Consider the following 22311-nt stretch of genomic DNA (forward strand, 5'->3'; position numbering starts at 1 on the left):
AGGCTAAAGGCATTGTGATTAAAGAAAGAACAAGTGCTGAGGCATCTAAAGCCGAATCACAAGTGGAGTATGATCCAAAGTTTAAGGGCAAAGGTAAAGTTGATGAACCTGTAAGGGTTTACATGCCAACTATGGATGAACAAATAGATGTTGATGAAGATACTGATCTGATTTTGAAGAACAAGAAAGATTCTCAAACAACCTCTGACAGAGCTCAAGTTGTTCAAAGTCAGAAGTTAGTAAACTCATATGCTACAAGGAAGCAGGCAACCTCTAACACAGCTCAAGTTAGCTTGACATCAGGAGATAAGGGAATAACCTCTTACATTGCTCATGTTAAACCTTCAACCACTCTACCAGGATTCACCCAAGCTAAACAATCTGCTCAAACTCTGAAGAGTACATCAAGAGGTTTTCAGAGTAGATTGCTTCTAGGAAAGGAGGTAAAAGATAAAACTGGTTTGGGAAATACTGATGAAAGAAGAGTAAGCAACACAACTCTAGATCCTACATCTCTGTCTGGACCAGGAATAGGCACAACTCCTGAAAGATTGGATCAATTGGAGTCTGTACAGATGGTTTACCACTCTGCACTGAAAGAACAGGTTATGTTATATTTCATGACAGATGGGAGGGTATTCCAGATTAGGCAGGATGCTATTAACTTGAAGTACTATGAAGAATTGTAATATGTGCTATATTTGCTTAAAGTAAAGAACAAGTCTACAGATTATGCTGCCAAATTCTTAAGGTCTAATATTGAGAGACATAAGAAACTTTACAGGATAAAGTCTGACAGCTCATACTATCCTAAGTACAGAGCCCATGATGGAAAAATTGTTGAAATGAAACCTAACACTGCAAAGATTGTTACTACCTTTCCGGGTTATAGGGTTGTTGAATTCAACATAGAATCAGACAAAGCCTATTATATCAGACTTAATGAGGATATAAGAAAGGCAAAGATCAATGATCTCAGAGCTGCTATCTTTCAGATAAGTGAAGATTCAGCTGAGCTAAAAGAAGCCAAAAGGAGGATGTTGAATGAACTTGCATATTCTGAGAGATGTCTTTTGAAGAATTATCTCAGGACAACACATGATATTAAAGAGATCACATAATGAAGCCAAGTCAGGGACTGCAACTGCTAAATTCTGAAGAACATACAGGCTAAAGCTGATATCAGACTTTAAGGATGGTAAAAGCTACAAGTACTGTAAGTTATAGTTTTTTAGTCAAATTCTCATGTGCATTTGTACTTAATGTTTTTGACATCATCAAATATATATTGAACTTGTATATTATGCTAATTTACAAGTTGGGGGAGATTGTTAGATATATTTGAGATGTCATGTCTAATGTGTTTCATGTTTAGTTTTCAGATCTTAACAAACAGAAAATATCAGTACTTACTGAATTCAGTACTTACTGGAAGTCAGAACTTAAGGATATCAATACTTAAATTATCAGGAGATAATTATCAGAAGATGGATATCAGAACTTAAGTGCGGGAGGACAAACAGTTAAGGAAAGGCTGATTGAAAGGAAATAAGATCAAGACTAAATAAAGAAGAGATATGCATGGAGAAGATTTCTATGGAAAATAGACTACTTGGAAAAGAAGATATCTAATCGATATATTTTAGGATACAGAATCATATTCAATATCAATTAGAGATTATCTTGTAATTGTGTAGTATATAAACACAGACATAGGGTTTACACTATATGTGTTATCATAATCGAAGTTATTATTTATTGTAACCCTAGCAGCTCTCGTGATAATTTGTTCATCACTGAGAGAGGACAGTTCCATATTGTAACAGAGTTTATTGTGTTGAATAAAATTTATTTTCTGTTACTTGTGTTCTTATATTCTATTTGATTGTGATAAACACTATATTCAATCCCCTTCTACAGTGTGTGTGACCTAACAGAGATCCCAAGTGTTATCCCGAAGTATGTATTGACTGGCACGTAGCTGGTAGATTCTGCTTTAGCTATCACTGTGGGGGATATATTCATTAAGGTCTTACCGTTCACCCACTGGTCATGCCAGAAAGAAAAGGTGGAGTTTCTCCCCCACATGATATTTTATGAACCGAAGCGTATCTACTCTCACGTTTAGAATTTTTCTTGCTACCCATGAGCATTTGTACGGTATTGATGTTGTCCAAAACATTCCTTTTCGAAGTAGTTCCTTTTTAAACCATAATACCCATAAAGAAATGGCATTAGAGCAACTCTAACAGCTTAGCTATTTGGAGTCCTAAAGTCAAATATAAGGAATATGGGGAGAAAAACTACTACAATAGTATCCTAGTGATTCCTTAAACAACTAAGATCTTCTTCACATTCTTTATCTTTAGCTAACATCTCTCATCTTCTAACTTTTATTTTATAATATATATTTGAAACAAACACTTTCTCTTTCTTCACTTTATGTAATAATGTTACTTTTAATGATTAAATATTGTATAAGGAATGAATATAGGGAATGTTGTTGGAGTTGGGAATATCTATTGATGTCTTAAGTTACTAGGATCCAATATTTTTATATTAAATTCAGGTAATGAACTAAGAAGCTGTTGGAGATGCTCTTAGGTTGGATAATACGCCACAACTGGAACAGAATGGCTGTTTGGTTCCATTCGAACAAATTTTTAATACTCAGACCCCTTCCAACTTAGGCTTGCAACAATCTTCCCAGGAAACCTTGTAATGACACCGACCACTAGGTTTATAGAACCCACCCCATAAGTATTTGAACATTAGGTTGTTTATCTTCTTTAAAATCATTTTTGGCAAGAAAATATACAAACTCCAGTAGCCAATAATACCTGAAAGAACCACTTTTATGAGAAGTAAGCGCCCAACAAAAGTGAGGAATCTTGTCGTCCATAAATTGATATGATTCAACATTTTGTTCATCAAAGGGATACAATCCCTTTCCCTCAAGGCACCAGTAATCAATAGGAGGCCCAAGTAGCAGATGGGAAGCCGACCCATTTATAATCCTGTTATGTCAATGATAGCGTCTGCCTCCTCCTCTCTAACATGGCAAAGAAAACATTGAGATTTGGCGCTATTAGGCGTGAGACCAGAATAAAGAGAAAACTGCTTTACTCCTCTCATGAGGTTTTGAACAAATCCAACATCACCATGGCTGAATAAGAAGACATCATCCGCAAACACAATGTGATTAGGCTTCACCTCCTAAATTCTCCAATGAAATTTAAACCCTAGTTCAGTGGCCTCTTTGTTTAAGTATAAAGATAGAACTTCCATTACCATAACAAAAAGGTACGGGGAGAGAGGGTCACCCTGCCTCAACCCCGATTTACCTTTGAAAAACCCCTCCAGACAGCCATTAACCTTCACCAAAAACATCGTCGTAGTAACGCATATACAGATCCAATCAATAAATTTGGTGGGGAGCCCCATATTAGCCATGACTTTGAACAGAAACTTTCGATTTAGAGAGTCAAGCACTTTGTGAATATCAAGTTTTATAGCACACCTTGGCGGACCTTTTTCCAAATGATAGTCCTTACAAAAAGATTGTGCAAGAAAGATGTTATCACCAATTGTTCTCCCTGGGACAAACGCCGATTGCGTTAGGGATATGAGTTCAGGGATAACTCTTTTCAATCTGCCAGCAAGCATCTTTGAGATACACTTGTAAAGAACATTGCAACATGAGATGGGCCGAAAGTATGTCATGTCCAATGGGTTCTCAGTCTTTGGAACCAAGCAAATTGCTGCTGCGTTGATGATTCTGGGCATATTCAAAGGCTCAAAAAAATGTAGAATACCTCTTGTGACATCCGAACCGATAATATGCCAAAATGATAAATAAAATTTCACAGGAAATCCCTCAGGGTCAGGACTACGATTTTTCCCCATCTTCCTTAGAGTTTTGAGAACATCCTCAGAAGTGAAATCTTGAGCAAGGAATTGGTGTTGTTGCTCAGAAAGTTTTTTTAGGTTCAAGTTATCCGGGCATTCAGCAACGTCTGTGCTATCTCCAAGGATATTCATGTAATAGGTAACAGTTATGCGAGCAATGTCCTCGTAAGAGTAACAGACTTCACCATTCGAGTCCAGGAGAGAGAGAACTTTGTTGGTATTCCATCTACCACGACTAGCGTTAAAGAAATATTTGGTATTCCCACGTCCCCTTTTCAACCAATTTACCCTGCTTTTTTATTTTAAAAAGCACTCCTCTAAACTAAGGGCTCCAGAATATTCATCCACAATTTTTTTCCCTCCTCAAAATCCCGAATAGAAGGATTAAAAGACATTTGATTTTGGAAGCAGCAAAGAGCTTCTCGAGCATTATTCACCAAGGAGGATAACTTTGGCATTGAGGATTTTTAAACACCGCAGTTTAGATGTGAGGATAAACCAAGGATCCCCCTCGATATTTACAAACCATGCTTCTTTAACCACTGTTAAATAATCAGACTTAGCAATTTCCGTTAAAATAGACTTAGCAACGTCCTGCTGAACTATAGTTTCCATCAAACCAATCAGAGACAATTTGTGCTTTAAAATATAATCTCTGATGAAACAATTTTTTATTAAGATCACGAACGTTGTAAGAACAAATAAATTGGAGTTGAGTTATATTTTTGTTGTTTAGGTGAGATCTTAAAATGTTTAAAATTTGATATAAAATTTATCAAAATTTATAATTTTTAAAAGTTACGTTATATTATTTCTTCTGTATGTAAAACATCTTTAGATTTTAAGATGTTATTCAGGATTCATATTAAATTCCCTCATTTTTTATTTTTTATTTTAAATAAAATACATTCAGATTTTAGAAAATGCTTGAATTGAATAACATCATTATTCCTAATCCACAATAATAATAATAAAACGGATTTTCTTTGCAGTACTAAAAAAAATAGGTGAAAATTCATTGTTATAGTACAGTTGTGGACCTAGGTGATTCCTGTGATCTGCTAATAGCACGACAAAAAGCCCAAAATACAAGAGCAAAGCCCAAGTGAACAAATCGGAAGCCCAAAAGAATTTAGATCGGCTTTTAATTACACACAAATTGTAATTTTCAATTCTCATCATCATCAATTCATCATCTTCATCGTAGCTTTTCAGTGTGCTTCAACTCTTACACCCTTGTATGTACGATCTTCGCATCAATTCTCGATAAAATTTGAAATTTTGTTCAATTTGAGTTGAATTATAATGGCGGGAATAGCTTTATTGATAGAATTAATAAGTAAAAATAAAAACCCAAGCTTTAAAACTCAAGCTTTGCAATCATGCCGATCTATCTCTGCTACTCTTGCTGCTTCTGCTGCCGCCGCTTCTGTCGCGTCTCCTTTGCTCTCGCGGTCTTCTTTCGGGTAATTTTCGTCAATTTTATCTTCTTTTTTTTTAATTTGTTTTTTTGTGCATTGTATGTGTATGTGTAAACATTTAAGTGTAATTTGACTAATTAGGTAATTGTTTGGCATTGGTCTTTGGTTCTTCATAATTGAGTCGTTTCATGTCGGTGACAATGCCTGCTAAAAGCCTATGAGATGTGATTGTTATTTTTTGTATGAATGTAATTTTAAGTTGTAGTTAAGCCGATTGGTGTTTGGTTTCAATTGTATGTGTTTGGGGGACAATGCCTTCTAAAAGCTTATGAGATGTAATTGTTATTTTTGTATGAATTTAGTTACTTGCTGTGGTTAAGCCAGTGTTTAGAAAGTAATTATCCCGTGTCATATGTTTGGTTAAGGCTAAAATGTGTGTTTAAGTACGTATTGGCTAGCAGTTTCAGATTGGTAAGCGTTAGGCCTTTGGGATGGGTTTAGGGTGTTTTAAGAACATGGTGATCAGTGTGCTTTGTGTTTTTAATTGTGAATTCTGATTTAATGTGCTTAAATAATAAGCACTATAATGGTTATTCGATGAAGGGATAAAAGTCTGTGATAGCTTTGAGATGTGAAGGTAGAGTTTCTGAATGCTCATGTCGTTGTTTCTTGACTTGGAATTATGATTTTATTCTCGTAATTGTTTCGGATTTGATATATTGTAGGAGATTCCTCATGTTCTATGATTACTGAGATCCCAGTTGATATGAGAAATCTATTTGTTCTGTGTATACAGTTTTAAGTTATTTTCCTATATTCAGAGTCTTTTAATCGTCTTTATTTGGTAAATTTGCCTGTGCTTTACAAGCTGCAAATGTTTTTGATGAAATATGAAACTAGCTTTTAATTGTTAGAGAGGTCGTTCAGGTGTTTTAAAATTATTTGGACTTTTAGGTTTCTTTGAAAATATCTTATTCCTTTTCCGTTCTTAATTAATTTCTACTTAATAAACTTCAATTCATGTCCCTACTCTACAGTTTCGGTAGAAGAGTTGCTTACTGTGATGCTGGTGCAGCATTATCTGAAGATGCTTTAATTGCCATACAGTCTCCACCTGGCAGTATCTTTGAGCACGATCAATATCAGTGCAGTAGTAAAGAGTACTACATAAAGCTTAAACCTTTGTTATCAGCTTTTCATTGGAAGACTTTTACTCTGGTTACACTGAGGGCATTCCTTTTGCACTTTTTACCTCTTGTGGAGCCTCGCGCAGCCATCGATGAGGATGACGATGACGACTTCTTACGAAATGCTGCTGACCCGCAAGATGTAGATTTGGTTGTTCCATTCAAGAAATCAATAAAGCAAATTATCCGCGAGGCAAGTTTAATCAATCTTTACATAAGGTTTATACCACATAATATAACAAATATTCCATGTCCCCGTTACTAGGAGTGTATGAGCCATCATTTTCTTTCTTATAACCATATTCATTGAGTATGTATATTAGTAATTAGTTTCTTGTTTCGATATGGTATAATATAGTACATAGATGTTAAATCAGCTTAAATTGAGTAGTGGTGATGGTGATTATATCTTAATGTAATTTTGGATTAAGAAATCTGTGATAATGACTTGAGCGAATTAACTGTGGAAAATACAGTACCCCAAAGATTTCCCAAATGTTGAAGTGTATAAAATATTGAAAGGAATCCATGTCAAACAGTAAAATTATTTTTGTAATCCAAACATATAATCTTTGTAAACTGCTGTATCCTTTTTCTTGTTTAATAACTTTTAAATCTTTTATTGTTAATAAGAAATTAATAAATCATGTGTTACAAATCTTAAATGTTCGAAGAGCAAATTAAACCATGTAATGATAATTTTGTATTTCAGACAACCGTTGTAACCACTCGGCGGATTTTGGAACGACTTGCTGTTTGTTATGTTTCACAGCGGACTGCATGGAAACTTATTAAAGGTTCTTCTTATAATCTCAATTAATTTCTATCAATTAACGAATCTTTGTCTTCAGTGGCTGACTGCTGTTATAAATATATGCACAGATGTTTCCATATCAGCCACTCGCAAGGCTGGAAGAGACTTGCCTATTACAGTTTATATCTTCAGAGTTAGCAGGACTACCTTCAGAGGTTTAGTTTCATATGTACTGCTAATCACTAATAATTAATTGTTTTAGTTCTAGTCTTCTTACTCCCCAGCTTCCTGTCTTTTTAATGGCCAAGCAGGACATTTTCTGGGAGTTACTGCAACATGGCTTGTCCAAGTGGCCATCGATATATATCGTTTCTTATCTTCTATATTTAGGACTGATGAGGAGGCAGACCCGATTAATAAGGTAGAGCAAGTACAGCGCCTCCAGAAGAAGGTTGTTACTGTTACTTTAAAGTGCGGTGCATCACTTATTTTCGCCTCTATCGGGGCAGGAATAGGTGCAACAATCATGCGCCCCTCCCTCGGTCAATTGATAGGTATACACATGAGTAAAACTTAATAAATTACTTGTTAGGAACGTAGGATTAGTTGAATCTGAAATTGTAAGCTTCTTGCTCTAATCTCTTTGCATATTTTGCAGGTTGTGTACTTGGAGATTTGGCAGGGCCGTCTATAGTGTCTTATCTTTTTGATTTAGCTATCCGTCAAGTCCGTACAAGTCCGTAAGCTACGAAGATGCCGAATTTTTATTAAAACTTTGCTGTTGCTTCCAAGCCAGCTAAAAATAGATACTGGTGTTTAGGCACCTTCCATTCAGACTAACATGTATTTTAGACTTTTAGTCATTATATCCTCCGTTTTACCGGAGTCTTTCTTGTTAAAGATGATTTTTTATTTATTTTTAGTTCCAGCTGATGGGGAGCAAAAGTGTTTGATTAAGAATAATTTTGAATGTAACTTTTACTGTTATTGAAATTCCCCAGTTTCTTTTCATTGTGTGCTTATTTGAATTTAAAATTATGTCAGGCAAGAAAATTCATTTTCTTACAGACCAAGCTTTTTTAAACAAACCATTTAAATCGATTTGAGTAAAGAATTGAAACGTAATTTTTACAAATCATATTGAAGAAGAAGCAGATGACTGTGTGCAGCACTTTGTGTCAACTTCACTCAAGTTTCAAAGTTGACCCTGATACTGTTCACAGGCCTGATTTGTAGTATTATTGCAATTGAGATTGTGATTAAGCCATCCTTCACTCAATTTACTGTGGCTATGCTAATATACTATTGAAAAGCAAATATATGTTACCAAACACTACTGTTATCCAAGAAAAAAACACATTTATTTGGTATTTAATTAAGTTCAGAAATGGGAACAGATGTGAATATTTATTTAAATTAAATTATTACAAAAATTTTGTAAGAAGTACATACTCATTTATCCCATAATATCAATACGGTAAGTATAGTTGTTATAACATATCGAATTTACGTATCAATTTATCATTATACAAGTATTTTGACATTAAATAATAAATTTTAAAATTCTTTTCCCAAAAAGATATCAAATAGGCATATTAATAAAAATTAAAAAAAAAATCTTGATTTTATATATTGAAATACCCCACTTGCAAAACTGATGAGAATGGCCCATGAACAAAATTAGGGAAAAAAAAAAAAGAAGAATGGTTGAACAAACTCTTGAACACTATTGGGCTATTTACAAATTAGCATCACCAGTGGTGGCCCACTACAATCAACCAACAAATTAAATTTTTTTCTTCATTTTTCATTACTACTATTTACTTGGAGATTTTTTTTATCCCCTTACCTACCTACTTGTATTATGTATGTATTGTATCTATTGTATGCACCACTTCTCTTCTTCCTCCGCCTCTCCTCCTCATTAGCTACCCTCTAACCACCTACATCACCCTTATGTGTGTGAAAATATCGTAGCTTTACTGTGTGTTTTTCATAAAGCTTTGAGCTTTTTCATTTTCTTTGTGTGTGGAAAGTTTTATAAGTCAAACACTTGGGTTTTTCTGTGGGTTCTTGGGAAATTTGGCACTCATCATCAGGTTGGTGTTTCTTGAAATTCTTGCTTGTTTTCTTGGTTATTTGTTGTAAAGTTTGTGTTTTTAGAAATGCCCATTTGGTTTTATTGGTTCTTTGTGGCAAATTTATGAAAATATGGTCTTTTTTGTTGTTATTTTTTGATGAATCGGTCTAATTTTGATGGGGTTTTGATCTTTTTTGCAGATCTTTGAAAAGTTATGAGTATGCAGGTTATAATAAGTAATACCCATGTTTTTTTAAGAATTTGTGGGGTTTGACTAGGTAAGATAGTTTTGTAGGTCTTTAGATTGATGAATTTAGGGTTGGATTGTTGAAAGTATGTGCCTTTTTGGTGATTTGAAGCTAGGTTTTAGGTTTTTAGGTAATTATTTGAGGTGGGCTGGTGGGGTGTGAGTAGCCTTTTCGGGTTTTGGCTGCTTAGTTTTCTTTACTGCAAATTAGAGTTCTTTTAGGAATCTAATGTTAATATTAATTAGTGAGGGTCACTGTTTTTAGTTATCAAAACATGGCTGCTAGTGATAACACTTGTTTCGTTGAGTGGAAAGAGCAATTTGAATCGAAAGAGAGGGGAAACCGTGTGGTGCATTATTACTTTAAAGATGTTTCTGGGGAATCTATTCTTGCTGTTGTTGGAACTGAGAGAAGTGTAAGGCATATGTTCTATGTTGTCTCTGAGGAGTTCTTGAGTGCCCATGGTGGTGAGAATTCAGATTATGCTGGTTACAGATGGAGATCAAGGAGAGAGGTTGTGAATTGGCTCACATCTATGCTATCGAAGCAGCATCGACTTGGCAATTTTACCAGTAAGTGATGCATTCCTTGTCTTCTTTACCTTCAATTTTTCTTTGCTTACACTGTGTCAACAGAGTGGTCTTACCTCTTCTGCTGAAACTTAAGCTCTATTAGTATATAAAAGTATTGAAATAGACTAGATCTATCGTTGATTAGTATATACGTTTTCCCCTCAATTCCCAGTTTTGTGTTTTTGAATATAGGATTTGTCAGCATAGGATTTTCTGGTTAATGAATTGTCTATTGATGTTATTCAGATATTTAACTCTATGAGGATTCCTTGAATCCGATGTTTTTACTTTCCTTTTCATCTATTGACCTTTTATTTAACCCATGTTTGCCTAGTTGCAGGTAATTGCATTGACTTTTACAGTTTTGCTGCACTGGTGGATAAGCTAATGAAACTTAGCATTAATGAGATTTACTTTGTTTAAAACCTACATGTGTAGCAGTCTAATAGTTGAAGTATTAAACTAAATTTAGGTGAAAAAGATTAGAATAATGAACTTTTCTAATCAAAGTTTTCGAAAATAGCAAGTTTAAACTGTTATCACATGTCAGTTGGCAAATTCTTTGTTTCCCTCAAAGTACTCGTGTTGTTTGATCGTTTTTGTTATCATATAGTTTGTTGCTGCACTTGAAGAATTCCAATTTTTTTTCATTATCATAATGACCTGAATTATGGATATAGAGAGTTGAAAGATTTAGTTATTCTAATTACAGAAACACCAAAAGTTGATCCTATGCCGGCTGCTCAACAGATCCACATGCCAGTTTGTAAGGTAAATATGGTTTTGTTCAACTTGTTTGTCATTCCCAGTTCTAGCAACATGTTCTTATCTGTGTTGAACTTACAGGGCCGCAATTCAAGGAATCTGAAAGTACATACATCTGGAATTGTGTGGTCAGGTGAATCGTGGGCATGTGGAAAACAATTGAAACACTACCCAGCATTTTGCAGGAATGGGATCACAATTGCGGTAAACTTTTACTGACCTCTTTAAATTGAATGGTTGGTGTGGGGTCTTCTTGAATTTTGTTAATCTTTTGAAAGAGTCATGTAAGTCGTACTAGGAATAGGAAAACTTAAAACTTGATATGAGGGGTAATATTAATGCCTAAAAAAGCAGCAGTAATCTGGTTACTTCATTTTCGTTTCCTAATCCCCCCCCCAACATGTGTCAGATACAATCGTTTGTCTTTGTCATGGCTGAAGAGGAGGACCACCACCTTGCATATCTTGAAGATATGTATGAAGACAAAAAGGGCCAGAAGAAGGTCAAAGTGAGATGGTTCCACCATAATGAAGAAGTCAAAGGTGTTGTATCTATACGAAATTCTCACCCCAAAGAAGTATTTATAACACCCTACGCTCAAGTCATCAGTGTGGAATGTGTTGATGGTCCTGCCATAGTTGTAACTCGTGAACATTATGATAAATTTTTAACTGTACTTCCCCAAGATGTGATTGATAGAATACATCTGTGCTACAGGCAATTCAAAAGTAACCGCGTGAAGCCTTTCAAATTGAGTAAATTATGTGGCTATTTTGATCAACCAATTTTTTCATTTCTGGAGCATGAATTTTTGGAAGATGATGATTATAAGCCACGAGAAAATGTCAAAGTGGGAACTAAGCGAACCAGAAGTTGTAGAGGGCGTGAAGTGGTGTCATATAAATCATTAGGCCAAAACGTGAAGTATGGTCAAAGGAAACTGATCCGTTCAAGGTATGCTGTATGCCCACCACTCGAAACTCCACTCTACAAGGCTAATGATAGGATAGAGCTACTCTGCCAAGATAGTGGAATTCGAGGGTGCTGGTTTAGGTGTACAATTTTGGAGGTCTCTCAAAAAAAGATACTAGTTCGATATGATGACTTGAAGGATGAAGATGGATCTGGGAATCTTGAGGTATGATATTACTAATTTAAGTGATGAGTTGAACTTCGTGCACTTCACACATATAGTAATTGGTAAAAGTGTTTGTCGTCAAGCTTTTACTATCTAGCAGTTATAATCTCATAAAATGTCTTATGTGACTTAAATGACATGATAGCATGCAGTCACATCAGTGGTCAAAGGTTCCATTTCAATTAAATGCTCTTGAATTTTCTGATCTGAGATTCTAAGCTTGCCAATCCAGTTTTTTGTGACCATATGAAAACTATCAGTAAACTTGACATCACACTTAATAGTACACCCCGTTAGTAAGTATCAAGCTTTGGTCCAAGCTTTTACTTCAGCCACAACTTAACAAATTTTAACTTTCCCTGGCTACTCATTGGTGGTAGTTGCATATCAGGCTGATGTTTGTTAAGTCTAACACTCCAACTGTAACTGTCAATATAAACTAACAAAACACTATAGATAGCAATAACTTGTTGATATCTGCCGCACCACACAAAATGGCATGCTTGTTAATAGCCTATCAAATGTTCAGTTTAATTATACTTTTTTTATATATTATCTATGTAAGCCTACCATTTGACGACTTGGAAAATTACTATCTGGAAGCCTGAAATGATTGATGTTGTGCATGTAATAAAAAGTTGGCGATTTCTGAAACTTTTATAGGAATGGGTCCCTGCATTCAGGCTAGCGGTGCCTGATAAACTTGGTACAAGGCATGAAGGGCGCCCAATAATAAGGCCCGCTCTTTCTCACATTGAGTCACATCTGGCTTTGGTAGCTGGAGCGCCCGTAGATGCGTGGTGGAGTGATGGTTGGTGGGAAGGAGTTTTAATTGGAATCAGCAACCCGGAAGATGGAATACTGCAAGTTTTTGTTCCAAGTATGTTCATAGAATTGTTCATGCCCTCAATATGTATAATTACCCTGCTTTTAGATCAGGCCTATTGTTTCAGAAACTTATTGTTTTACTTTTTTTTATCAGGTGAAAATTTGTTTCTGAATGTACATGGAAAGAACTTGAGAGCTTCAAGAGATTGGGTGGGCAATGAGTGGGTTGATGTTGAAGCAAATGGCAACATTGTCTCAGCTATTTCTGCAGCAATTATTTCGGATGCAAAGCTTTCTGCACCCTCCACTATTGACGAGGACAAGGCAGATGATTTTCCAACTTCAGGTCATATGCAAGTAAATGATGCTGAAGCCAAAATTGCTAAAGAGGAGAAGCTTGAGTTAAATTGTTCGGCTCCTCAGGATAGCTGTCCAGAAAATGTGAAGGTCGAGTTAGCTTGTCCTCCACTTGAAAATAAAATTCTTGAAGATGTGGGCAATGCCAACAAGGAGGAACCACTGTTGAAAGGCAAGGGTAAGGAAAGTGATATTAACCTCATGAAAAGCTGTCGTGGGGAAGAGCATGCAGATTGTACTCATGATCGTACTGCTGAGACTATTTGTGATGATGACACTGACATGCTTTTTGACAAGGGCATCAATGAGAATAGAATAGAACATGAAGGATCTGAAATTGCTGGGATGAAATGCGAACCAGAATTAACGGAAGTTGCAGCATAACATATGTAACAATTCTGCTGGTCACTTCTTAAAGGGGGCCCCTATTGTTATCTGAAATGGAATTTAGGTGTAATAGAGCTGTACATATAAGAATAGGGTTTGACAGGATTTTTTGTCCAGTGGGGGAGTTCGGTGTATAGTGTTAGTGAGCGAGGTTTAGCAATGTTGGATGGGATTAAGTTATTTACTCATTTTTTAGGACCATTGTGATGGAAGTCTCTCAAGTAGAAGCTCTCTAGTGAGTTAGATTTCCTCTAAATTTTTTTACTCATTATGCCTTTTCATTGTTGTATCTGTTTTGGTATTATGTACCACCGACAATGATTTTTCCGTAAAATGTCTAATGTTAAGCTACAGTTGTTCTGAGCTATGTTCTTTTTACTTGTTTGATGTTATCTGCAATAGTGATTACACGTCAATAAGAGAAAGAAGTCTTTTGCTACTTTGTATTGCAGTTCTGTAAAAGTTTTGAAAGGAGTCTGAATGTACATTCTGTCTCTACTGGTAAGTCTCTTTTTTGACCAGCTTTACATGGTTGCATCCTATTAAGAAGAGTTGAATCAAATGCTAGAACTGTAATATTTTAATATCTGATTGCTATATACTTTTAGTTCTGGTGACTGCTCTTCAGACAATTTCCCATGCATCTTGCTTGTGTGCCGGAACTACAAAAATGCAAGACTATAACTCATAGGCTCAGCCATTTTTCTGCTGATATGAATCCCATATCCAGAAAGGGCTTTGCTTCGTAATAACTCAGAGATTTGGACCACGGCGCTCTGTATGTTCTATCTGCTCCTTTTCCCCTGCACTCGTATTCCCCAAACACAGCAGTCCTACAAATGGAGACGAGCAAGAGTGTATTAACACAATTGTTACTCAGCAAACTGACCTAAAAATAAATGCAGAATGATCTGTACCTGTCTCTTGAAGGAAATCCCCAGTCACTCCAACCTGGAGGACTTATGATATCATCAATGTCACAGTATGAGTAGATAATTCTTGAGTAGTTTCCCCAAGCTCTTCCCAAGAGGACCTTGCCGCTTCCATTTATGGTACAGTTTATAAAAGAGAAGCCCGTGTCGTCGTATGGCGAATCCCTATGATGGGCTGCAATTGCTCCAAAAGTTTTTGTTGCTGAATGCACGACGCAATCCTGCAGATATTGCAGTGAATGCACAGATTAGTCAGTAGTCGAAGTACATTATTGAGAAACAACATATTCAGTTTTCTTATACATACCTTGTATATTGATCTTGCTCTTCCAAATATGAAATCAACTGTTCCTTCAATGTAACTCTGATAAAAGTAATGAGATCCAATGTCATCTAAAAGTGTGTCCTGAGTACCCAATATTCTAACTCCATTAAACATGGCTTTATCACCAGCAATCCTCAACGCAACTGCTTGCATTCCAATACCTCCTACAACAGCGTCTACCGAATTCTGCAGTAGTCAATCGCATTTTTTACTAACCAGACGTCATATAGTTCAGTTGCTTAAAAAAGTGCCAAGAAATTACCTCGAAAGTGATACCAGACGCGCAGAAGTAGTCCGATAAGACAGTAACAGAAGCTGATCTGTAGGTGCCAAGAACAGTTCCATCCTTGGCTATATCAGAAGCTTTATCACCCCAAGTTATAACTGTCTGATTTGCTTGATTCTCATTTCCAATCAACGAAATATACGGCTTGGATGCTGGAATCACTAATTTTTCCCTGCAAAATTCCCAGAAATGCATAATATATCATCAAACAGTTACCAAAAAAATTGTGCAGTAACATAAAAAAACAGCAGTTACATCTGGCACAAAAGCATATTTTTTAACTGTCTAAACACACACATCCCACGTCCCTATATTTTTGCCCATCAGCAAACTTTGTAAAAATATTGCACCAATCTAGCATAAAACTGAAATCTCTCTCTCTCTCTCCCTCTCTCTCTGTGCCCCCCCCCCTCCCTCCCTCCCTCCCTCTCTCCCCCTCTCCCTCTCCCTTCTCTCCCTCTCCCTTCTCTCTCTATCTATCTCTCTCCCTCTCTTCTCTCTCTCTCTCTCTCACACACACACACACACAAAGCCACAAAGAGACAGAGTACCTATAAATCCCAGGAAGCACATAAATCTTAACTCTCCGAGAATTAGCCTCAGGAACCATATCAACAGCACCCTGCACAGTAGCTGAATCACCTCTCCCATTCCCATCAACCACAATAAACTGATCATTTCGAATCCTACCACCATCATTCTCCTCTGCAACAAAACCCCACTTATGATCAAACCTCCTCAACCTCCTACTCACCATCACATAATCATGTTCATCTAACTTCACATCATCCCAAGTAATCACATTACCCCACCCCTCCACATAAAAATGATCACTCAACATCAACTTAAAAAACAAAACCACCCAACTGGCCTTAACTACAAAACCACTACCAAAATCCATTACTTACAAAAAATGTGTCTATGACTATAATTTACAATCATATAATTTCAAGAAGTGTCAGGGTGACAGATATAAATGTGGGAGCGTGTAAATGAAAGTATGTATAATGTGAGCAATTTAATAAATGTAACTGACTGAAAAAATAAAAGAAGCTAAAACGGTAGTTATAATTAGTAGTGGGAAGATGATCTTTTGGCTAGTTTATAAACTAAGTGAAAATGCAAAGGCGATTAAGAGTTTTAATAGAGGATTAGCAAAGAAGAAAGGTTTAATCATGTTATATATGCTCTATTAATTTAAGTGTATTAGATATTGTGAAAGTCTTGCATTATGTATATCACAAGGTGTTTTTAGTAGGAGAATGTATATCATAAGGTCGATTTAGTTAAAATGATTTGATTTTTGTGTCACTCGTTTACTAAAATTCAAACTCATATTTTTTAAGAGAGACATTTGGTAAGTTTCGGGTTTTTTTAATTTTCATTTTTGGTTATTAGAGGTGGTAGTTTATCTTTCTTATTATAGGCGGTGGTTAGCTGCAGAGAGAATACAAAGTAGACTATTAATTAACAAAAAATCCAGACAAAATCATATTGGACAAATTATTATTTGATTTTTATTTTACTAAACATATTTCAGCCCCTCTATTTTAAGGTCTGGAAAAACAAATTAGATTAATTAACTAAAAATAAGTGAAGAAAAATCTGCATCGGTCAATTTTATAATATCTTAATTTTAATACTTTGATTTTGCGTAGGAAAGGGAGAAATTTATATATGTTTTAATTTTAATACTTTGATTTTTCATTTCAAACTTACAAGGATAAGAGGAAAGCTCATCTAAAATCTTAAGGTATTAGAGGAAGGCCCCATATATTTAACACTCCCCCTCACTCGAAAACCCATTTATGGGTCGAAGAATGGAACACCGGTACCCATCTTTGGGGCATTAATTACCTTTAGTGTACACATTAAATTGTGAGAATATTGGGGGTGGCTAGGAATCGAACCTTAGTTCTCCCGCTAGTCTAAGCTCTAATACCATGTTAAGTAACCAGCTCATCTAAAACCTTAAGGTGTTAGAGGAAGGCCCCAATAGGATCATATATTTAACAGATTTACGGTATAATAGTCCTGGTAAATATTAAATAAAATCAAATCAAATGAAACATAATCACTAAATTTCGCTCAACACGGGATCACATGAAGGTAAAATTTACACAGTTTTCTCCTCATTTCAAAGAATGAATATGTTATTTTTTAAAAACTTCTCGATTTTTGTGTAGACATGTGTAAGTCGTTCGTGTAAAAAGCAAAAAATAATGATAAATCGAATACTTTGCAAGAATGTAGTAGTAATTTCAAACAAACAAAAATTATAATCATAGAATTGATCAAAATAATAGTACTAATTATGATTTTATTCCCTCCGGAGTTAACTACAAGAACAGAGACATTACAACACTGATCCAGGTAAATGTATAAACAAGGCCCGATCAGAAAAGGCCGAGGCCCAAACCATCTCGGTTCATCTAATTAACACAGTCACAACTCACAAACTCTCAAAAAATATACAAAAAAACATTCTTGAAATTCAAGTAAGATAACCTTGTGAAAGGTTTAAAGATAAGAAGGCTTCACTTCCTCTTGTTCTTCTTCAACACAACCACAACAATAATTAACTCAAGATTTTTGAGGGTTTAAAATCAATGGCAGTTTCATTATCACTCTCTTCTGCATCTTTGTTCCCACTTTGCAATTCACCCACCATTTCTTCCAAACCCACCATTTCTCTCTTCTCTTTTCCACCTTCAAATGCCTTAAAGTTTCAATCTTTGACTTCTTCTCGCCCTTCTTTCACAAGGGTTTTTTCTGCTCCTGAAGTTCTTGATTCTTCTCTTGTGGTTTGTATTTTTATTTTACCAATGTGTATTGAATTTTGATTATAATATGTGATTTTGTGTTATTTTGATTTGGGTTTTTGTGGGTTTGTCAGGTTGAAGGTTCTGAGGCTCCTGATACTAACTCACTCAGTATCGATTCCGATAAGGTAATTTTGTTTATATCCTTGGGATTGTTTGATTTTATGAGTGTGTGCAAGTAGTTTTGGGGTTTATTTTTAAGTAGTTGTATTGCTAGTTCTGTAGAAGAAGTACATTTTATTTGCAATAACTGAGAAGAAAAAATGCGGGTGTGGGGGTCGGGGTGGGGGGTTTTATGGGGGGTTTTATAGATGAAGTACACGAAACTGCTAATCCTTTTAAGTTAGGGAAAAAGAGCTTAGTTGGATGTCTTTATATCGAAATAATGAAATACTAAATTATTATTAGTATAACAGTGTGGTCATGTATCAATTGTATGATTTCAGGGTTTAAGTTCTGTACCAAACACTACTCGAATGTAGTGATAGATTTGAGATTTATGACTAAACAAATTGTTCTAGGAACTTAAGGATGAATGCGGCTTTAAGACAATTTAATCAACCTGGTGCACTGTTTTCCAAAATCAACTTCAGACAAAAAAAACCTTGCCAGCTTCTAGGCATATATATGATTAATTGTTTATTCCCTCAATTGTGATAGTATGTGCAATTAATTAAATAATGAAAACTCTTGCTGTATATTCTGATAAGACAAAATATCAATGCATTGTAAACATTTAAAATCTTGAAACTAGAAGCAATAAATCATGTAAATCTGCAGGTACAACGTAAAACAAAATGCAGTTTAGATTTAGTAACTAGATAATAAGTCCACTCTATTCAAATCTAAGCAATTTCATAATTTCCGGGCTAGTCTATCTGTCTATATGAAAATGAGGTATAATATAAACAGCGTAAGGATCTTGATACTCTGTGCATATTTTGGGGAGGGAAAGGTGCAGTGATCCCTGACCCTCGGGGTCTGTTCCTGTTTGCAATTACGGGTTTGATCTAATATTGGTGGGATGATGGCAAAATTGTGATATCAAACTATCGGCTGTTTGTCAATTATACTACTTACAGTCATAAACTAGAAATGCGACTCTGCGGGAACTTAATTTTGTTTATTTTACATTGTAAAACTCTATAGGAGGAAGGAACATAGTGTAGATATTTACCCGGGCTATTGAAATCTGAGTAAACAATGACAGAAGGGAGTTCTTGTAAAGTTTTTGTACCTGGTTATACGTAACAGAGACTATGGTATTGGGTTGGTACTTGTACTATCGAAATATTCAAGTGATCTTATATCTACTTATGATAGTGTGGTTACAATGTTCACAAGTTTAACGATGCTCTTCTCTTTAAGAGAATGCATAGCAACAAAGTGTGTTAATGGAATAATGATAAAAATATATAGGCTGTGAGCTGTGATAGTGTGATGTTGACAAAATTTGAACAGAATTATTAAATCTGCATAATCACGTCACCTATTCTTTATCCAATCTTTTAATAGCGTTACCGAAATAGTTATAGTATATAAGTGATTTGCAGAGTTTTGAATGACAAGGTTTTAGGGATGTAGGGTATATAATGATTGTTATGGACTCAACATTTTCTACTAATATTTTTTAATAGTTCCCGTAAGCAGCTCTTAAATTGAACCCTATTTAAGTGCTTTCTCTTCTTATCTCAGCTTCTGATCATCTTATGTCATACATTGTCTGTCGACTTGATAGAAGCCTTGGAACTAGATTAAGCACTTAGACCTTAAACTAACTTCGGATATAAATTATTCCTGCATATTAAACTTTTGAAGCATGGTGTGCATTTCCCAAACACAGCTGGTATATACCGCTAATAGGAGATGTGTCATTCCTTACAGTTCCCATTCATGAAAAATGCATTAGATGTTTATCTTAGAATGGTTCTGATGTGATAAGAGTTTGCATGTTGCACAACTACATCGAAACTGTAAATTTTTATACCATGAAGCACTGGGATTAATTTGGATGATTTTGGTTGAAAGTATCTGGATCAACAAGCACTTGAACTGTTTACTCATGTATGGCACTTGTATACGTGTTCCAAATAATCTTCTGATCTTAGTTAGTTGTATCTGCTTTTATTGTACCTGAGGTAAGTAACATGCTAAACATTTCCTAATTATATGAAGTTATGTATGTTGTTCCTAACCAATTTGGCAGCAGAACTCATCGTGTTAAGATACTGTTACTTTGTTCAGATGGCACCAAAGCAGAAAATTAGAATCAAACTGAGGTCGTACTGGGTGCCTCTTATAGAAGACTCATGCAAACAGATAATGGATGCTGCAAGAACCACTAATGCTAAGACCATGGGTCCTGTGCCATTACCGACCAAGAAGAGAATCTACTGTGTTCTTAAATCTCCACATGTGCACAAAGATGCCAGATTTCATTTTGAGATCAGAACTCATCAGCGTCTCATTGATATCTTGTACCCAACAGCTCAAACGATAGATTCATTAATGCAGCTTGACCTTCCTGCTGGAGTTGATGTGGAAGTCAAGCTCTGAAGCAAAACTTCTGCAGCATAACTGTACACAGTAAGCTGAAACTTTCTGACTCCAAGTATGTTAATGAAGTTAAATGGAAAAAAAATCCCACAATAGATGGATGGTGAAGGATGCATGTCTATGTATTATAGTTTACTAGCTTCTCAACCTTATATATTTCCGAGCGATAATGTGATATTTGTATTGAATTTTGCTTGTAATATTGGTTCAGATGCAAACGCGGGCTTGCCCAAATTCTTGCAGAAAGGCTTCATGTTTAGTTTTTGTATTATGTTTTTGTCTTTAAGAAATTTGACCAGATGCCGATTCAAATTATCACTCAGCTTCTACAGTTTATTTTGTTGTTTTTTGGCCACACTCTCACAGTTATTAGAGCATTTATATCCAACTTTTATTTGATGGCTTAGTTCTATTGGATACTTGGTCCAAATTTCAAGTGGTCTGAACCCTCCTGTCAAAGTCTCATGTTGATCAAGCTGTGAAAAGATGAAAGTATATGCGCCATACATCTATTCTAAAATCAGTTGTCACTTGTCAGTATGTTAGATCACCCTCATAGTTTTGCTTCATACTGAATTCTAGCGTCCAAACTTCTATTAACAACATAGATAGAACGTAGATCTTCAGTCATTGGTAGTTGCAATCTTGGACCTGAAGCATATTTCAGTTCATCGAGTATTCGCTACTAATGTTCAATAGTCTGTAGCTGTAGATTATTGGTGTTTTGGACCTTGAATTTGTGGCAGAAATATAAATTACATATTGTGAAGACGGATCAAATGGAGGCATGGATGGAATTCACATGCGTCCTTTGGGGGCTTTACGACAGTTTCTTAATTATTATTTTTTTTTGCCAAATTGCTTGCGGGTTGCCATGTTAGACCTTGTATTGACAAGAAAAAACAAGGAAGCAGCAGCCCAAAATGTAACTTTCAATTTGATTTCAGACTAGTAGAAACTTTCAATTTGATTTCAGACTAGTAGAGACTTTTCCAAGCATGATAAATGAACTTGTATATATGCCTGGAAATCTAGTCTTTTTTCATTATATTTAATCTCATCAAAAAATGACAATTTGCAGGTGTTTGCTTTGACAGTGAGACTCAAAAGTTGAATCAATTTTGAATTTTCTCATCCTATAAATCATTGCCACCAAATTAGAGATGTTTGCATGAAAATTGAAAACAACCGGGAAGATGCTGTCAATTGTTTATTGTTATCAATTTAAATACAAACAAGTATATTTGCCCGCTACGCATGGGCGGGTAATATGTTTCCGGTAAAAAAAAATTATAGATTTAATGTGTTAATAGAAATGTTTGCGTTTATATATAATATATGTAGCGTTGTTTATTTTCTCTATTTGCATGCATATACACTAATCTCCGTACTAACTCTTCTTCTTTGTGTTAGACATAAATCTCTTCTCTTTCATTTTCGGCTCTTCTATTTATGAATTTTTGACGAATTTTCTAAACCATAGAGTTATTTTCTTGCAAACAATCGCTACTTTTCGTTTGTCTTTAAAATTTTTTTAATATATTTTTAGCTTATTTTATGTTAATATTGAAATGTTTGTAATTCGTCATTAATTTTGAACAACTTGACGACTTTAAGAGGAGGAAATGATGATCATTATGTTATTAACAATTTTAAACAAAAAAAATTTAGAGTTCAAGATATTATAAGTTTATTTCCTTCATTAGAGTAATTGGTCAGCTTGTCTTCATTTGCCGTTTCAAGT

At 35.2% G+C, this 22311-nt stretch overlaps 4 protein-coding genes across 4 annotated transcripts; 3 read left to right on the forward strand and 1 right to left on the reverse strand.

The window, feature by feature from the left end:
- The first annotated feature begins 5090 nt into the window (after nucleotides 1–5090).
- On the forward strand, nucleotides 5091–8282 carry LOC141698579 (uncharacterized). Its single transcript, XM_074503299.1, has 6 exons — nucleotides 5091–5375; nucleotides 6368–6710; nucleotides 7230–7314; nucleotides 7400–7486; nucleotides 7583–7825; nucleotides 7930–8282. The coding sequence occupies exons 1-6, from the start codon at nucleotides 5215–5217 to the stop codon at nucleotides 8013–8015; spliced, it is 1005 nt and encodes a 334-aa protein (XP_074359400.1). The 5' UTR covers nucleotides 5091–5214; the 3' UTR covers nucleotides 8016–8282.
- An 827-nt stretch (nucleotides 8283–9109) lies between these two features.
- On the forward strand, nucleotides 9110–14009 carry LOC141696841 (uncharacterized). Its single transcript, XM_074500964.1, has 7 exons — nucleotides 9110–9370; nucleotides 9552–10171; nucleotides 10884–10942; nucleotides 11018–11140; nucleotides 11346–12074; nucleotides 12738–12954; nucleotides 13057–14009. Exons 2-7 carry the CDS (start codon nucleotides 9874–9876, stop codon nucleotides 13641–13643), a joined length of 2013 nt encoding a protein of 670 aa, XP_074357065.1. The 5' UTR covers nucleotides 9110–9370; nucleotides 9552–9873; the 3' UTR covers nucleotides 13644–14009.
- A 68-nt stretch (nucleotides 14010–14077) lies between these two features.
- On the reverse strand, nucleotides 14078–16210 carry LOC141696842 (pectinesterase QRT1). The gene is made up of 5 exons (XM_074500965.1): nucleotides 15741–16210; nucleotides 15166–15361; nucleotides 14886–15089; nucleotides 14564–14799; nucleotides 14078–14479 (listed from the first exon to the last, which is right to left on the reverse strand). The coding sequence occupies exons 1-5, from the start codon at nucleotides 16088–16090 to the stop codon at nucleotides 14332–14334; spliced, it is 1134 nt and encodes a 377-aa protein (XP_074357066.1). The 5' UTR covers nucleotides 16091–16210; the 3' UTR covers nucleotides 14078–14331.
- A 1455-nt stretch (nucleotides 16211–17665) lies between these two features.
- On the forward strand, nucleotides 17666–20882 carry LOC141697661 (small ribosomal subunit protein uS10c). The gene is made up of 3 exons (XM_074502152.1): nucleotides 17666–17993; nucleotides 18086–18139; nucleotides 20256–20882. Exons 1-3 carry the CDS (start codon nucleotides 17799–17801, stop codon nucleotides 20565–20567), a joined length of 561 nt encoding a protein of 186 aa, XP_074358253.1. The 5' UTR covers nucleotides 17666–17798; the 3' UTR covers nucleotides 20568–20882.
- Nucleotides 20883–22311: the final 1429 nt, after the last annotated feature.

Source organism: Apium graveolens, chromosome 11, assembly GCF_009905375.1.
Source record: "Apium graveolens cultivar Ventura chromosome 11, ASM990537v1, whole genome shotgun sequence".
Classification (NCBI taxonomy): domain Eukaryota; kingdom Viridiplantae; phylum Streptophyta; class Magnoliopsida; order Apiales; family Apiaceae; genus Apium; species Apium graveolens.

Bases quoted from the DNA above. Each gene is read 5' to 3' on its own strand.
- LOC141698579 (XM_074503299.1), top strand. From the start codon at position 5,215: ATGGCGGGAATAGCTTTATTGATAGAATTAATAAGTAAAAATAAAAAC. The intron at 5,376-6,367 runs GTAATTTTCGTC...CCTACTCTACAG, and splicing joins CTCTCGCGGTCTTCTTTCGG to TTTCGGTAGAAGAGTTGCTT. The intron at 7,315-7,399 runs GTTCTTCTTATA...ATATATGCACAG, and splicing joins TGCATGGAAACTTATTAAAG to ATGTTTCCATATCAGCCACT.
- LOC141696841 (XM_074500964.1), top strand. From the start codon at position 9,874: ATGGCTGCTAGTGATAACACTTGTTTCGTTGAGTGGAAAGAGCAATTT. The intron at 10,172-10,883 runs GTAAGTGATGCA...TTCTAATTACAG, and splicing joins TCGACTTGGCAATTTTACCA to AAACACCAAAAGTTGATCCT. The intron at 12,955-13,056 runs GTATGTTCATAG...TTTTTTTATCAG, and splicing joins ACTGCAAGTTTTTGTTCCAA to GTGAAAATTTGTTTCTGAAT.
- LOC141696842 (XM_074500965.1), bottom strand. From the start codon at position 16,090: ATGGATTTTGGTAGTGGTTTTGTAGTTAAGGCCAGTTGGGTGGTTTTG. The intron at 15,090-15,165 runs GTAATTTCTTGG...TGACTACTGCAG, and splicing joins CGTCTGGTATCACTTTCGAG to AATTCGGTAGACGCTGTTGT. The intron at 14,800-14,885 runs GTATGTATAAGA...CAATATCTGCAG, and splicing joins GAGCAAGATCAATATACAAG to GATTGCGTCGTGCATTCAGC.
- LOC141697661 (XM_074502152.1), top strand. From the start codon at position 17,799: ATGGCAGTTTCATTATCACTCTCTTCTGCATCTTTGTTCCCACTTTGC. The intron at 17,994-18,085 runs GTTTGTATTTTT...TGGGTTTGTCAG, and splicing joins TTCTTGATTCTTCTCTTGTG to GTTGAAGGTTCTGAGGCTCC. The intron at 18,140-20,255 runs GTAATTTTGTTT...TACTTTGTTCAG, and splicing joins TCAGTATCGATTCCGATAAG to ATGGCACCAAAGCAGAAAAT.